Here is an 18043-nt window from a genome sequence, read left to right on the forward strand (position 1 = left end):
CCGGTTTTCAAGTCATTGCTGGAAGCTTTCAGAGCGCCGGGCCCAGGCTGCACCACCATACTAGCAGGTGTTGAGGCGGGGAGGGCAGGGTGTGCCTGTGGCTGCCCCCAGGGGTGTCCTGCAAAGTGCTGGGAAGCCTGCCTTGGCACCAGGAAGAGCTTCCATTCTGGGCTCATGAGACACGGCCTGGCAGCAAGAGCTCCCGTGGGAGCCACCTAAAGAACTGCTTTTTCCATTCTCTCACTGGCTCCCAGGGAATACCGTACACAGTGCGGCAAGCCACATGAACTCTGGGTCAGGAGCCAGCGACTGGTGGTGTGCCAGAAGAAAAAACGATAGCACAGAACAGAGAAGAGGCTACCCAAGGGCTTTGGACTGGTGCACTGGGACACAGGGCAGGCGTGGGGTTCTGTAGCTCTCTGGGTCAGCTGATCCTTCCCTGCCACCCGGAACCTACCCAGTTCTCAACTAAGCTTGCAGAGTGGGAAGGCCAGAGAAGCAAACAGGCAGAAGAAGGCATTTCCAAGAAGGCATTTCTAAGGCCTCCAGGGTTCTGTGTGCAGAGATCTAATGCCCCCCTACTGGCCTTGGAGGGCACCTGCATTCATGTACACATACACACCCACTCACACACATATACATATTTTAAAAAACAGTAAAAATAAATCTTTAAAAAGAAGGAAGGGAAAGCAACCAAAATTAAAAGATCCAAATATCCACTTTTGCAAAGATGGCTTGTAAAAGTGTAAAGGAGAATATAATAGGGGTGTTGGCCAGGAGAAGAACAAGGCCTGGAAGGCGGCCATGCCTAGTAAGAACAGGTGAAATGACCAAGAAGGCAGTTTAAGAATGAAGCTTGCATTTTGGACACTGGGAGTGTTGTGTGTCAGAAATAGGAACTCGATGTACTTTCTCTCTGAAGCAGGACTTTATTGTACAGCCCAGGCCAACCTCACACTTAGGATGATTCCATGCCAGCCTATCAGCTGCTGGAATTACAGACATGAACCACCATGTCTGACTTGGGTGTCTTTTTATTTCTTTAGTGGTTTTTTTTTGTTTGTTTGTTTGTTTGTTTGTTTGTTTGTTTTGAGACAGGGTTACAGGGTTTCTCCGTGTACACCTGGCTGTCCTGGGACTAGCTCTTGTAGACTAGGCTGGCCTTGAACTCAGAGATCCGCCTGCCTCTGCCTCTGGAGTGCTGGGATTAAAGGCGAGTGCCACCAGGCCTGCCTCTGGTGTCTCTTTTTATAACCCATTACCTCTGTCAGACCAGTGTTCCACATTCACAAACTCATACAGCCTTACTTCTGTACAGCTCCTCTCTACACACACACTCACCGTGGAGTCAAGACACACACACACACTCACTGTGGAGTCAGGGCTGTGATGTGTTTGCAGGGAGAACACAGTTTGCAGTTGACAGTGAATTTGCTCAGACCCAGAGCAACTATGCTTATTAGCATGGCAATTGGGTAAGGGAACTGAGCTAGAAAAACTAGATTTAAAAAAAAAAAAAGCATGACCTGCAATAGCAATATTTGGAAGGGCAGAAGCAGGAGGAACACAGTAAATTCAAGACCAGCTTGATATATATGGACAGTGAGGTGAAGTGAAGAGAAAGACAGCTGAATAGTTAAGAGAGCCTCTGCTCTTCTAGTGGACTGGAGTTCAATGCCCAGCACCCATGTTAGACACTGAAACCACATTTACTCTGGTTCCAGGGGATCGAAGTCCCCTTTCTGGTCTCTGGGGACACTTCTACTCATACACATACACATAATTTTTAAAATAATAAAAATAAACTGGAGAGAAAGACAGAGATAGATAGATAGATAGATAGATAGATAGATAGATTGATTGATTGATAGGACAAAAAACCTGAACAGATATTTCTGCAAAAGCAAAAAGAAAACAAAAACCCAACATGAAAATGGAAAATGGGGGTATGAAAAGTCACCAAACCTCACTTACCAGTGAAATGCAAATTAAAACCATAATGAGATATCACCACATATGTTAGGACAACTGGTACCCAAGGAAACAAAGGAACAAGTGTTTGGGAGGGCGTGGAGAAAAGGGAACACTGACGGAAATGCTAAGGCACCGTTGGAGAGAATGCAAATTGGTACAGCATTATGGAAAACAGCATGCAGGTCCCTCAAGAATTTACAGACGTAAACCACTGTGTTCTATTTGCTATTTCTCCATTCCCGGTCTTTTTTCAAGGTTGTGGAGACTGAACACTGTACTTGGGAGAGTCAGGCAAGCACTGTACCATGGATCCACCACTTTAGACCTGGGTCTGTTGAGCTGACTGAGCCCACTATGTTTTAGTTGCTAGCCTTTTATCAGACACTGAGTATTTTAATAATGTCTTGGAGGAAGCTGCAGTACTGGAAAGCTAGAGAGTATCAAATATCTGTTATCAGTTACAGAACTGGAACTAAATGCAGACTGACCCATGGACGGGGCATGGATGGGGGCACCTGGCACCGGCATTTGACTGATATCTCTTCCCATGATTTAGAAATAAGAGTGTAAGATCGAGACACATGGGGCTAGAATGGAGCTGCAGTCTCGAAGGCACTGAAAGACGCAGCTAGGACAGACAGGCTAAGCACGATGAACCTTCTCTCGGTATAGATGCAAAGCGCCATAACCAGAGTTCAGAAACTAGATTCTGCAAGTACAGGGTGGGAACATGAACGCTCCTGAGAACAACAGCTCCACGTATAGCTCAGCTATGATTTTAGCTCAGTTGGTGACAGTTTCATTTTATTCAATGGAATTGTAAAATCAAAACCAAGAAGCTTATAGTCTGGCTGTCCTGTGAGCTAGTCAGGGTCTATCTGAAGCACTGGCTCCCCTCTAGGCGGCTGGAGAAGGACTGATGTCTGCATAGAGGGAGTGCAGCTAGAAAGCACAGCACACGGGGAATGACGGAAGGGACTGGAGAGGCCCAGAGCGGGAGATGAGCTTTGTCCTACATACAAAGGCTGTTAGAGAACTGGAAAGATGTCTCAGTGGTCAAGAGGCAGGGTACAGGCTTCAAACAGGGGCTCAGGGCCAAGTGATGTCTGTTAACAACAGAAGTTGCTTCAAGACAATTAATTGTGCTGCTTGCAGGGACAGCAGGTTCCTAGTCTCCAGACCTAGGCTAGAACAGTCAGAACGGCAGAGTGTGAGGTGTCAAGATGACATCTAATTCACAGTTCATACGATAAGGATTTGGGGGAACCTCTACGTCACGAGAATTTCACTTAAGTCGTTCACTTAAAAACAGTACCAGGGAGGTTTCTACACAGCATTACAGAAGTAATAAATACCATTTCTGACTACCTATGCATTCAAGTAAAAAAAAATATCCACACAGTTGCAATAGATAGACTTAGGAAAATTACTGAAACAGATCAAATCTCTGACAAACATGCAGTATTACCTTGACAGGATATGAAAAAAGCTTAACAAAACCGAAATCATCTCCAGTGGCCAAGAGGGCGCCATCTTTAGTGAGACTGGCAGCGTTGACGTCCGTCACATCGCTGTGCGCTGGCCAGATCCCTTCACAGGTGGGTCCCAGGACACAGGTCCACGTGTCCCATTCTATCTTCTCAATCTGCGGGAGGATGAGAGAGCGTGACCATTGTGCACAGCCTCGTTTCTTCTTGTTTTCTTTAAGAGAGCCCATTTTTCAAAAGAGTAGTTAGCTGGAGATGACAAGCTCTCCAACAGCAGGCATCTGTAGTGGGTGCTGAGCTCCAGTTCTTAGCTACGATTATTACTGTTCTTTTTATAAGACAGGGTCTCAGTCTGTAGCCCAACCTGACCTGGAACTCTCAGCAATCCTGTCCCAGCCTCCCAGTGCTAACATTACCGGACACAAGCGTTGTATCCAGCCCCTGAGTTGCACATTTAAAGTAGCATTGCCTTTTCTCAATAAGCCAACACTACAGTCAAATATACTCGAATATTTTTCCTAGACCAAAAGCATATTTTGTAATTTTGGAACTCTGACCACAACAAAGGTTTGTAAGATTTTAATTAATTTTTAATCACTGTGTTATCCACAAACTGGATCAGTTACTGTCAGCCCCGGCGTGTCCTGTGCTGTAGGACGCCATGTTTAACAGCATGCCTGGCCTTCACCCCTTGGATGCCAGCACCGCCCTTCTCCATGGACACTGGCAAATGCTCCAGCAGGCAAACTGCTTCTGGCAAAGAATTACTGAGCTAGTAGATATTATAAAAAAATTTTTAAAAGATTTTGGTGTGTGTGTCTGTACACGAGAGTCGGGTTACTCATGCTGCGGTGCGGGTGGGGAGTCGGCACTCTCCTTCCGCTCTGTGGCTGCTGAGGACTGAATTTAGACTGCCAGCAGCAGCAGCGGGTACCAGATTCTCCGTTTTTCACAGGCTTGACCTTAATTATTAAAAAATTATATGCAGGGTAAAGGGCATGGGGAAAAAATAGTTTGACACTGGATTGGTTCAACTTCTGTTTCATTATGGATAATATTGTTTATTATTACAAATGAACGCTAAAAGATTATCTAAAAATCTACAATCATAAAAAAACATTGTACAAAATGGCAGGATGACTGGAAAAGGGGACGTGCCATCCAGCTTGTTAGCAGACTCAGAGTCCTCAGGGAACAAAGCTGAGCAGAACACCATCAATGTCAGTGACAGTCAGCCTTCACAAGTCAGAAAAACAGCTTAATGGTTAATATTTAAGAAATTCAAAAGCACAAAGGTAGACGGCGCCCTGTGTTCATAATTAAGATCGACAAGGCTTGATTAGATTTTCAACCAAGGCAAATATATTATATATATATATATATATTAATATATAATTTATTTTACATTTTATGTGCACTGGTGTTTTGCCTGCATGTATGTCTGTGCGAGGGTTTCAGAAGCCCTGGAACTGGAGCCACAGACAGGTGTGAGCTGCCATGTGAGCTCTGGGAATTGAACCCGAGGCCTCTGGAAGAGCAGCCAGTGCTCGTACAAGACCACTGAGCCACCTCTCCAGCCCCCAAATACCTTTTAAAATCTTTATGTTGGACTGTTACCTCAGACGGTCTTATTATATGTCTTCTGCCTCTTGGAGCCTCAAAGAAAAGTTGTTCTTTGGCACCTGAATTAACTTGCAACAATTTCCCTGTTACGGTAGAAATAAGAGAGTGAATTAAACTGTGCACTTATTATTTTGTTATAAAATGCTAAGTATGGCTGCCACAATTTTATTCATTTTAATTAGTCTCATAAATTGAGTTAAATATATGTTACATTATTCCAAAAGCACATAAAGAGCAACACACTGTATGAGATAATGTCCAAAGTTCTAATTCAAAAAAAAATGGGCCTCATAAAATTTTACCTTAAGTGTCTGTCCAGTAACGTAAGAACTGAGGCGAGTTTCTTGTTCGGCAGCACTGAAAGGAGCTATAATTTTCCAAGCCCTGACAAAATGACAATTTTCACCTGTTTTCCCCACTGCCGTCTCTGTAAATGAGGAAAGGGCAACTGTTCTGGCATCGGAAGTGAGGTGCCCTTGAGAGCTGCATTTGCTTAGTTTTAATTCCTAAATCTGCCTTTAAAGCTAGGGATAAGAAAGACACACAAAACAACTACAAATACTGCCTCTCCCAACCTTGTCTTAGTTGAAGACTTCAAAAGGAGACAGAGGCGCTCCTCAAATAAAATGGTGAGCAGTATACAGCCAGTCTCCTGCGCAGTGCCTGCTGGTGGAAAAGACTCAGCTCTGCTCGTCCGAGGCAGCGACCCTCCAGGAAGGGGAAGTGTCATGTGTTGGCGGATGGCATCTACTGGTTTTTTGCAACGGTTTAATTACAGAAAATTTCAATCAGGTTTGGACATGACAACACTTTAGAGGACGCTGAGTGTCGGAGAAGACCACAGCTAGGAGCTCACTTGGCTCGGAACCCTCTGTTGACTGCCTCAGCCCAGGCAGCATGTGTTTGATCTGTAAGCAGTTCACACAAAGTGCTATCTCCCCTTCCCCCCACAACTGTGCATCTACACGCTGTGATACGCTCTAGGAAAAACAAAACCGAGAGATTCCTCGGGGCTCTGCGTGCTCTCTGTAACATGTATACTTGGTCTGAAATCGAGAGGAGGTCTGGTGTTTCCAAGGGATGAATTAAGGAACGAGGTTCTCCGGGCTCTGCCCTGCTAATCTGGTCTAACAGTTTCTAATTTGGTAAGGTATCACATGACCAGGGGTGGGACTGCCTAGACTCTGAGGATTGAGGGGAGCTGAGGGGCTCTGGGATAAACATACTTTGCTAAGGCTAAACATGCGCGAATGGACAACAACAAAGAAAGAAAACCAGGGGACTAAGTGATCGCTCACTGGCCAGCAGCAGGAAGTGAGCAAGTATTACTTTTCTAATGAACTAAATTTACCTGCAGAGAAAATATGTCATTAGGACTTTCAAAAGTGACTGTAAAACATGTGGGAAAGAGATTAAAAGTTTCAGGTCAGACATTTTCTGAAGCAGCCATTCCTTGATGACTCGGATGATAAGGTACTGGAGAACTCAGGACTGGAAGTCTGACACCATTGGAACAGCTCTCCTTACTAACTACAGCTTTTTGTTTTGCTTGTTTTGTTTTGTTTTTCGAGACAGGGTTCCTCTGTGTAACAATCCTAGCTGTCCTGGAACTAGCTCTTCTAGACCAGGCTGACCTCGAACTCACAGAGATCTGCCTGCCTCTGCCTCCCCAGGGCTGGGATTAAAGGCGTGTGCCACCACCGCCCAGCCTAACTACAGTCTTTAAGATCACACTTCACAATTAAACCTCCAAATACTGAGCTGTCTAGGTGATGAATGGACCGCAAGGGTGTTAGAGACTCAAGGGAGACAAACACAAGAAGCGCCACACAATGCCAGACACCTGTGGGCACTCCCTTGGCCTGCCTTTCCCTTAGAGTCATCTCTACTGAAGGTGAGTTTAACTCTGGTGACAGATGCTGACCCCAGAAGGCGCAGGCCCACACTGGGCTAGGCAATAAGAAATTGTCTCTCCCAGAAAGCTGGCATCGAGTGGATTCCCAGCTGGGATGAGATGTGGATTTTGGAGCCGAGAGTTGGGGACAACTGAAGCTAGACAGGGTAGAACTGAGTTAGGGGAGGTTCGTGTGTACAGGCTGGGGGCAAAGCTACACACAAGACCCAGAAGAGCAGCTGGTGGGAGCAGCTGCCCCAAGTAGGGAAAGAGAGAGCAACTGCTTTGTTCGTTTCTCAGAAGTTCCCAGTTCATTCCTTTTTTGTTGCTGTTGTTTTGCTTTGTTTTAGAAGACAGGGTTTCTCTGTGTAACAGCCCTGGCTGTCCTGGAACTCACTTTGTAAACCAGGTAGGCCTCAAACTCACAGAGATCCTCCTGCCTCTGCTTCCTGAATGCTGGGATTAAAGGTGTGGTCCACCAGGCCTAGTTTACAGTTCATTCTGAAAGCCAGTTCCTTAGGTATTGCATCCTGCTCTCGGGGCTATGAAGCATTCTAGACCATTACTTTGAAATTTCAGCTAGTCTGAGTAGGCTTCTGTTCCTTGAAAGAGAGACTATGCATTAAAACCAACTAATTTCATGTTTAAGCAAGCCATAACCATGGACATGTGTGTTCTCCCTTCCCTTAATTATTACATGGTAGAAATAGTGAGGTCACCATCCTTTTTCTCCTTCTGCCCACTCTCCATTCTCTTTCTTTGCTTTCTCTTTTTATTCCTGCCTCCAAGTGCATGCACACACACACACACACACACACACACACACACACACACACACAGAGAGAGAGAGAGAGAGAGACAGAGACAGAGACAGAGACAGAGACAGAGACAGAGAAATCTGAGGACAAGGAGCAGAAGCAAAGACAAAGAAGTTTGTATTATCTATACATTCTTGTCCCCAAATAATACAAACTGAATTCTTTCAGTGCCCACATTTTTATCACTAGAAAAGTCTGCTCACACAGAAAAACAGGGCAGAAAAAAATAAACGAAGAAAAAAAAAAAAGCAAAAAACCTGTCCTGACAGCTAAGGAGAGATCGTCAACCACACAGAGTAAAGGTCACATGTGTTAGCTCAGCTTCCACGCATCTCCCCAGTCAGGGTAATTCCAGAGTAGGACTACTGGGATCAAACTTGCCAGGCCATTTGAAGTGAAAAAAGAAACCAAGTTCTTGTGAAGTTTCCAACTATTGATTGACTAAAAATCCCATTGTTTTCAGAAATGAACTTTTTCTACCTACAATAAATCCTGTGTTTTACCTCTCCCCATGCATTCTTTTCTCTACTATTCCATGCATGAGCCTTCCTTTGGGGGAACTGATGTTCCTGCAAGAGCAAATGAGCCTGCTGTTGCCATGGTCACGAAGGCTGCTGAGGCCGAGGCTGTGCCTGTGCCTGCCCGCACCTACGCCGTCCCCGCCCCTGCTGAGCCAGCTGGTACAGCAGATGCTTTCACTGTTTCTGACAAACAAACCCCTGCCTCTAAGTTTTGCTCTTTACCCTTCCATGCTCTCGAGGCCTCTGCTATGACAAGCTAGGCTGCTCTTGCGGGAGCAAGGCACATTCCTGAGATAGCTGGGACCTGGGATATCTGGATGACAGAGGGTTGACAGCTGACAGGATTGTAGTTAAACTAGCAAGAGGCATGGGTGCACCTGCTCCCATTCTCAAGCTGGTTTAGACTTTAAAAACACAAGTATTCTACTATGCGCTCAGGCCATAGGAACCAGTGGCTCTGCCCGAAGGCCCTTTTAGAAAGGGCTGTCAGTTGGTTCTTCAAAAACACTGGTTTTTCTTTGGTCTTACTCAGAGTGCCTCCCCAGTCCTAGGGGCTGGCCTTGGTGAGAACAGAGCACAGTAAGGTATTGCCCCTCCCCCACCAGGTGATGGCTCCACTCAAAGTTACTTTACCCAGACTTGGCACTCCCCCACCCCCTAGCAACAACCTGGTCATGACCACAAACATCTTGGGTTTTCCATCCTGGCTTTTTCTTCTTCAGTCTCCAGCATGCAATGTAAGGCCTACACACTTGGAAAAAAACCGAAATGAACCTAACTCTCCAAATGTAAGCCCACATCACAGTAGGGCACCACTGTGTGTCTGTTAAGACAGTTACTAGCCAGAGAGAGAGAGAGAGCTCAAGTGTTAAGAAGGGTGGGGCTGACTGGACTCTTGAGGACGGCTGCAGGCGAGAGGGCAAAGCCGCGCAGCTTCTGAGTTTCTCAGAAAACCTCGCCAGCAGACCTAACAACCTCCACCCCAGGGTATACACCCCACACATTGATAACAGAGACACCTGTGCCCCCAGATTCATGGCAGCAATGTTCACAATAGCTAGGGTGGAGGCTATCGCAGATAAACACCCAAGCCAAATGTGGAGCAGACACACAGACAGCAATCAGCTGCCTCAAGAAGGGAATTCTGACGCAGGCCACCACATGAGAGACCCCCAAGGACACCGTGTAGAGGAAACTGAGCTAGTAACAGAAAGACAGCAATGTGGGGTTTTACTAATGAGGTGCATAGAGACGTCTAGTCCGAAAGGCACGGGATGGAAGCATCTAGGGATTTACAGGAGAGCCATCGTCTGCTGGGTATAGAGTTCTGGTCCTGCGAGATGAAGTGAGCTTTCGGGGTGGATAATGATAATGGCCACACACCAATGAGAGAGAATATCCGCCATGCTTGAACTGGGAGATTTAATACTGGCAAAATATTTATACATTTTCTCTTTAAAATCTCTTTAAAAATCTTCCAAATCAGAATTTCATAGATCACATTTTCCTGTTTCTTTTACTTCCAAAATAAAACCACTGGTGGGTTTTTATCCCCCTAACAGTGATGGCAGACGGGGGATTTCACGCCTTAGGTCCAGGGCCATGGCTGTGTGCATGGTGGGCTCTGAAGAGTCATCTAACCCCGCCATACATCGAGAAGAAGAAAGACAGACAACCATTGCCTTCTTGGGTTTTTAAAACAATAGAACAGAGATGACAGAAGTAGGAGTGAGAGGCGGCTGTCCCCACTGACCCCTCGGCCTCACCAACCCCAGGAGACACAAGCGGCCCTGCTTCTGCCTGGCTACGAATTCCATCCCACGCCCTGGCCTCTCTGCCTGTCTGGCACAGCCCTGACCTGAAAACTAGGGGGATTTATCTGATTTCCCTCTGCCCTCACTGGGCCTGGCGCCTCTTACAGTAAGTCCCATGTTTTTTTCTCTCCTGTACTGTACAAAAACTGCTGCAGGCCATAAAGCTCAATAAAGTTCAAATTCCAGAGCAAATCCGGACACAGCTAAACAACTGCCTGGCCTGGACAAAGACTATCGCAAAAAACAAACAAAGAAAAACACTTGAAATGAGGTATCCCAGAGTCCCTGCAGGAACCTCTTCCTGGCTCAGACCTTTGCCAGCTTTCTCTGACTTTTATTAGTTGCTCTTGGGGATGCCCCACTCAAAGTAACCTGGAGTTCCTCAACACCTCCAGAACCAAATTCTGCGTGAGCGAGCACGGCAGAAGGGCCCCCATCTCCGTCAGACTCTCCAGATTCCTTTCCTCCACTGCTCAGCAAGCACCCCTGACCCTCCCACCTTCTCGCCTCTGCACCCTATGTTCCTGTGGCCTGGGACATCCTCCGTGGCTGTCTGGTCACCCATGCCTAGGAAGGATTTCCCTCGGAGCTCTCTCCTCAGAACGAACACGCACTGGACTCTTCCACCACAACAGACTAGGACTTCTTTGTAAATGAGGATCCTAAATGCTTGCTCCAGGATCCAATGGTGAGCCCCTGTGCAGCACTTAGGGTCCATCCCAAGCCCCCTCACTCCTTCCTCCAGGACTCACAGTTTCTCCCCTTCTGATCAGTTTCCTTCAGAACGAGCCCACCTTCCTCCGGAAATTATAACTTTCACAGAGGATACGAGCCATGCCTTACTTCTAGATCCACATTTCTGTCTTAAGACTTTGCAGATGCTAGATGTATTAAACAGACAAGCTTCATGGCTTGTGGAAGTAACTTGGAGGAGGCAAAGGGGGGAGCTAGGAGCTTTGGGGAGCATAGATAAATTCAGGGGGGCCGAGCATAACTTCCTAGCTTCACTGACAGATGGAAATTGCTTGAGACTTCAGGACCCAGCTCCGGGAGACAGTCTTGATCAGGAAGACTGAGTAGAAGGGCAAGGACCGATCGTCTGTAACCCAAGGCACATATGGTAACTCAGGGCATCACATGTTTTCTTGATCTTAGCCCCAATGGCTTCAGTTAGTAAGCTCTCCACAGAATAGAAAAATACTCGGAATGGTTACAGCAGCCGCTCCTGGGCTCTCAGGTGAGCCTCACACGCTGCCGTGGGCCGGCCTCTTCCTGTTTTCCTCTGAAGCTCAACTGCCATTCTCTCTGGAGGTGATGTTTAAGCAGACCACGAATTTAAGTTTTATCTTAAGCCACAGCCTGCCTTACCTCTAGAATCCCAGTCGATGTGTGTGATGTAACTAGACGCCCCCTTACAGATGCCAACCCTCTTGCTTGTAAGTACGTTGTAAATGTCCACGAAGTTATCGTGGGATGCCACCGCAAGGTATTTCCCTGTATCTGTGGAGAAAAGTATACAGTAAACAGCACCACATTTGATGTGGGAATTCATCTCCAGAAACTTAAGATTTTGAAGTGGGAGAACAGTCAAAGAAACTTTTAGAACAGTCCATTCTTACAATTTTTTTGTATCAAGATTGCTATTTTTTAAAAGTGTCTATTACCATATTCACCCTTTGAATTTTTCTTTTTAAGACAGGGTTTCTCTGTGTGACACCTCTGGCTGTCCTGGAACTCATTCTGTAGACCAGACTGGTCTTGAACTCACACAGATTCGCCTGCCTCTGCCCCGAGTACTGGAATTAAAGGTGTGCACCACCACCACCCGGCTCACCTTTTGAGAATTTAATGTCAGAGATCATTTCTTTTCTGTGATGGAAGGAGACCATGTCTTCCACAGTGTCAGCATTTACCACCAAGAAGCTGCCATCGTTCAAGCCTACTGCCAAGGCTTTCCCATCAGGGGAGAAGGCACAACATCTTCCTCCTATAAGGGGTCCGAGGAAATCATAATTGAGTGTTCTGCTGCTGAGCAGAGCAGGCGGAGACGGGAGAAATGTGGGCGCGTGTATCGCATGTTTAAGTGTGGCTGGGCCTTTAGCACTACCCAGGCGGGGATTCAGATTCCATCATTTGGGAACCAGCAGGACAGTTCTGTGGGCACTTTTTCTATAAGCCTGACAACCCGAGTTTGAACCCGAGAACCCACGGTAGAAGGAGAGGACGAACTCCCAAGAGTTGTCTCTAGTCTTCATGTCTGTACATATGACATGTGTGTACATAAAACAAATATTTTTAAATCTGTGAAAATTATCATAATTTAACTATGTCTTCCTCTCACATACTACCAAAATCTCACGTTTAGAGCTGGAGAAATGGCTCATAGGTCAAGCGCACTCACTGCTCTTGCAAAGGACCTCAGCTTGGTTCCCATTGACCACATCAGTTGGCTTCAGAAAATTGGACACCTGCATGCATATGCTCACACCTTCACACAGGCACACAGATACACATCATTAAAAAAATCAATCTTAAAAAAATTTAATATCCATAAGGTTTATTCATTCATTTGTTTATCTTGGAGTATCTGGGCCTTTAAGGTAGGTAGGGCCAGTGGGTGCTGAGAGGGCGAGTGGATAACATACCCTCTGAGAAGAGAGGAAACATTCAAGAGCGTGAATTCTCCAACAAAATTTCTAGAAGCCACTTTCTAGGATATCTCGACTGGCATACACATTTGTTAATTTAGAAAAATCCCTCATCGTTTTAATTTCTCTGCCTCACGGATCATAGGGCACAATGCAGAAGTCGAAAATTCTGGTTGTCACAACTGTAGCCATGCTGCCGTGTGCGGATAGCTCCAGCAGCTCCGTCTGGCTTCCGTAGGGACCTACGGCTCTGCTGACAGACGTCAAAAGCAGTGTTCATTCTAGTAACTTCGAATTGGTTTATGTCAACAACATCTCCATTCATTTGTCCACTTGGTGCTTATTCCCGTTGTGTGAGTCAGCCCTGCTGCTAGTAGAGAGACGATACAAGGCCAACCAACCCCAGGCAGCACCATCAGGGTGCGGTGAGCCTGATTACTGTACAAACTGGGCTGTGTTTTAGGGTGAAAGGAGAGACGGTAATAATTACACCAGGCGAGCAGGGGAAACTAGGTGGAACTGTCATCTAAGAGCAGCAGTTTCTCTTCTTAACTAATCTTTAATCCAGGGATTAAAGTCCATTAGCTAGCTTCCACAGAAGGCCCTACTGGGCTAGACGATTCAATCGTGCAGAGCATGGCTTTGGACTGGCTCGAAATCCTTGCTCCACCATCTACCCAGTTGTAGGTGTCCAGGGGAAAGTGAGGCAATGTGTGACAACCAGGGCGCAGGTTGCTCTGGGAGGCCACCATGCTGCAGTGTGCACTCAGTTTCGTTATTTATTACTTAGGGGACCGCGACCAAGCTACTCTAGTAACCTGTAAACCATGAGAATGACAGCCTCCTTCACAGTGTCTCTGCTGGCTGCTTAGAGGTCGTAGTCTGCCGTGTGGCCTGACAGCTCCCTCCCTTCATTAAAGCCTCCTGCTCTCTACTGGCCCTTAGCTGGAGGATGTCCCCTGGCCTAGAGGACTGGCCTTATCTGTCACCTTTAACTTAAACCTTGGCCCAGATTCTCCTAAGCAGACTTGATCTAGGAGTCCTGCTGCAGAACTCTACTGCCACATACAAAGTCTTGTGATAGGAGTGTGATTCAATGCAAACTAGGGTTTGTCCCCAGGCTCCCCAAACCTATATATCCCTTATACTCTGGAATAAAATCGAGCTGATTCACCAAAATCTGTCTCCAGGGGTCTGTCTCCATTCGTGCTCATGGGCCACATACAAAGCCTTCTGTTGCCCCTTCTGGCTCCTTCCCCTCTCAACCTGGTGGCCAAGAGGCTGAGAGGGAGAGAGAACCCCTACACCTGAGATGTAAAAATGATGTGCTAGCACGCTCTCTGGCTCCCAGCTGCTACTACTAGCTCTAGGCTTTCATTTTGCACGCTCGCTTTAGATGCTCCCATGTCTACAGAATGACTCAGCACAAAAAAAGAAAGAAAGAAAGAAAAAAGGGCCAGGGCCAGGGCTCAAGCTCAGTCTTTCCTGCCTTAAGAATTTTTGTGATCATGAGGCTCGACTCCCTCATCTCTTCCTAAGAAAGCAGTCCAGGTGAAGGGTCTGAGCTGAGCTTCCACGGCCCCTTGTGCCCGCGGGATAGCTATTCTACCCATCTCCACTTGTCTGCCTGAAGCTGTCCTGAGTGCAGTGTGTCAGGAGCACCCCGGCCTCTTGGTGTCTGGGTAGGTTTGGCCAAGATGAAGCATGGTAAGACCAGAAGGTGAAGGCCTGGGAGGCTGGAGTGTTTGCTCCTCCAACCCCCTCCTGCAAAACCGCTGTCTCACCCGGTTCTCACTTCCCATCCCACCAACAGCTTAGTCCTTCTGTCTCTTCAAGCCCAGGCCTGGCAACACAGCTGCGGTCGCTAATGGCACAGCCCTGCACTATTCCCGGCCATTTCGTCCCTGTCCGCCCCTTTTAAGTAGTCCTATTTTAAGCTCTTCTCGGATTACCCAAGGAAGCAGGCCAGCTGCTGCCGGGACTCCTTTCAGATCTCACGGTCTCTGTGGGATCCCCCACCCCCACCCCGCCTGACACACAGGGCCACGCAAGAAGCAGCTGCCGAACCTACTGCATGCCAATTGTCCAACACACATTTATGACATCAACTCATTTTTTCTACCAAACTAACCTTTTATTTCCCATAAACATAAATTCATAGGGATAAATAGTGGTTGCCTTCATCTGTTTTATTTTATAAGCTGAAGCACTTCAGCTCTCAACGAGGAGGGCTACGGCCCCTGACGGCCAGCGCCTGCGCAGTACAGGCAAAGTGAATGGTGCTGGGGCACTCTGAGATGAGACCAACTTCTGGAAAATCTCTGTGTGCTCTTAGTTTTAACTGCATGGTGAACCCTGAATTCCCTTGCTTGGGCTATTTTTGGGGTCTGTAACAGTAGCTGATGAATGAGTGAATCCAACAGAGTCTGCTGCCTGCAGACACCCTTTACGTGTAAAATGCCGTGTACCTTTTTTAAGTTTCCGTACTGCCAGCATACGGTGCTGGGAGGATAATTCCCAGATCCGAAGGGTCTTGTCATCGCTTACTGTTGCGCAGATGGGCAGGAGAGGGTGCGCTGCCAGCCCCCATACTTCCCCTTCCATGTGTCCCTGTGGGAGAGAAAACGGGGCAGAGTGAACCGTGCTTCCTGGCTAGCCTTCCTTCAGTTGGGGCTGCATATTCAGGCTGAGAGTGCCTCAGACAGGCTAAGGCATGAACAAACAGTTTCCTTGAGCCAAGACGACTGCATTAACTCATTTCTTATGCACGGCCTTTAAGCTGGCAGTTTAGGAGACTAACCATTCTTTCAGAAAGGAAAACAGGACTCACTGCTTATAGGTTTGTTTATAGCATGGAAGACATTTTCCCATGTGGCAACAAATATCCAGGTAAACTGTAAAACTCCCAGCCCATCCCCCCGTTTTGTGTATCTGTGCGGATGTGTATGATCTACATAGCATGTCTGTGCTTTCTGTGTGAGCCCAGAGGTCAACACTGGGTGTGTGCTTCATTGCTCTCCACTTTAACAGTTGAAAAGGGTCTCTCAGTGGGTTAGCCAGGCTGGCTGACCACAGAGCTCCAGGGGGCTCCTGACTCCGCCCAGCCCCAGCCCCAGCCTTGCAGTTCGAGATGTTTGCCACCATATCCAGTTTTTAAGTGGGTACTGGGGATCTCAATTCAGGGCCTCATGCTGGCATAGCAAATCCTTTAACTGAGCATCTCTTCAGATCCTAAGCACACGATGTAAGCACATTGTGCTGAAGCGACCATTGCCTTTGGCGAAACCATACTCTGAGGCATAGAGGCCATCCATCTTGGCCATGGAACTAGACAGCAACATTCTGGTTCCCACAACTCTAGTCCTTCGAATGCACTGGACTTGGTCTCTCCTGCCCCCATACTGGGATTGAACCTAGGGCCTCATACATGCTACTTAAGCATTCTACCACTGAGCTACAGGATGCATTTCGTCTGACTGAAAAGAAAGAAATCTAAATTTTGACTCAGGGAGTCACAGGCACAGTTCAGATTCAGTATTTGTTCATAAATTGGTGTGCCCACATGCCAAGTGTAACCACCAGCAAGATAAAAGGGGCTTAGTAACACACACACAGGCCATTTCAGATGCCCGTGTCTTATCACAAACACACACTCTGGCTGCCTTAGAAACAGAGACTGAGATAAAACAGTATTTGAAACAGCAACACTTGGGTGACAGTGGTGCACGCCTTTAATCCCAGCACGTGGAAGGCAGAGGCAGGTGGATCTCTGTGAGTTCTAGGTCAGCCTGGTCTATAGAGTGAATTCCAGCAACTATGCAGACAAACCCTGTCTCAAAACAAAACAAAATAAAATAAAAACAATGAAAACAAAACCTCGGTATTTTAAATATCAACATTTAGCATGAAGAAAAAAAATAATTTATCTCTCAATAAAGCAGCATAGAGAAGACATTCGTATCACACAGTAATAATCAGACCATTAGCTAAGCTGATTCCAGATGCTCGGCTTAGAGCAGTAAGAAGGCAGGCCACACGCCCCTGGGGGGCTTGCAGCTGAGATGTTTTGGGGGAACAGGCAGCTTTCCAAAGAGAAACTGGACGGCAGTTTGACTGGGAAGCTGTCTGAGCAAACAGTGATTTGGCAGGCGCTCCTAGGCAGTCGGGTACCCGGAGAAAGGTGGGGCTGGGTGAACAGGCTCTGCTCATTATCCCAGGAGACCATGGCACTCTGCATCCCCAGTCCCGGGCTCTTTAGAAGTCTCTCACCTCAGAGTCACACCAGGTGGGTGACAGTACATCCCTACCCTCTCTAGACTAACCGGCTCTGCCGAGAGCTTTATCTGATAGTCTCTGCACAGCAGGCCTGTGATTCTTTTAAATCTCTGTTTCACTTTCAGTAATGTAGCAGGATACAAGATTAACTAAAAAAAAAAAAAATCAGTAGCCCTCCTGTACACAGATGACAAATGGGCTGAGAAAAAAAATCAGAGAAACATCATTCTTCGCAAAAGCCATAAATAGCATAAAATATCTCAGAGTAACCCTAACCAAACAAGTGGAAGACTTGTATGACAAGAACTTTAAATCTTTGAGGAAAGAAATGGAAGAAGACACCAGAAAGTGAAAAGATTTCCCATGCTCTTGGGTAGGCAGAATTAACATAGTAAAAATGGCATTCTTACCAAAAGCAATCTACAGATTCAATGCAATGGCATCAACATCCCAGCAAAATTCTTCAAAAACCTCGAAAGAACGGTACTCAACTTCATATGGAAAAACAAAATACCCAGGAGAGCCAAACAAACCTGTACAATAAAGGAACTTTTGGAGGCATCACAATCCCAAACTTCAAACTCTACTACAGAGCTACAGTACTGAAAACAGCCTGGTATTGGCATACAAACAGACAGGAAGATCAGTAGAACTGAATCAAGACCTGAATATTAATCTCCACACCTGATTTTTGACAAAGAAGCAAAATAATACAAAATGGAAAAAGAAAGCATATTCAACAAATGGTGCTGGCATAACTGGATATCAATATGTAGAAGAATGAAAATAGATCCATATTTATCACCATGCACACAACTCAAGTCCAAATGGATCAAAGACCTCAACATAAAGTCAGCCACACTGAACCTCATAGAAGAGAAAGTGGGAAGGACACTTGAACGCATTGGCACAGGAGACCACTTCCTAAATAGAACCCCAGTAGCATAGACACTGAGAGAAACAATTAATAAATGGGGCCTCCTGAAACT

The 18043-nt window shown here is 46.5% G+C and overlaps 1 protein-coding gene across 1 annotated transcript in view; it reads right to left on the reverse strand.

Moving 5' to 3' along the window:
* Eml6 (EMAP like 6) overlaps positions 1-18043 on the reverse strand; it is a 252535-nt gene that overhangs the window by 37863 nt on the left and 196629 nt on the right. Inside the window, exons 22-26 of the mRNA XM_087909226.1 lie at positions 15248-15389; positions 11966-12118; positions 11500-11631; positions 5079-5167; positions 3443-3619 (exon numbers count right to left, since the gene is read on the reverse strand). Of these exons, the coding sequence (XP_087765352.1) occupies positions 3443-3619; positions 5079-5167; positions 11500-11631; positions 11966-12118; positions 15248-15389 (693 nt within the window). The remainder of the gene's footprint in view (positions 1-3442; positions 3620-5078; positions 5168-11499; positions 11632-11965; positions 12119-15247; positions 15390-18043) is intronic.

This window comes from Myodes glareolus, chromosome 8, assembly GCF_982192425.1.
Source record: "Myodes glareolus chromosome 8, mMyoGla1.1, whole genome shotgun sequence".
NCBI classification, from domain to species: domain Eukaryota; kingdom Metazoa; phylum Chordata; class Mammalia; order Rodentia; family Cricetidae; genus Myodes; species Myodes glareolus.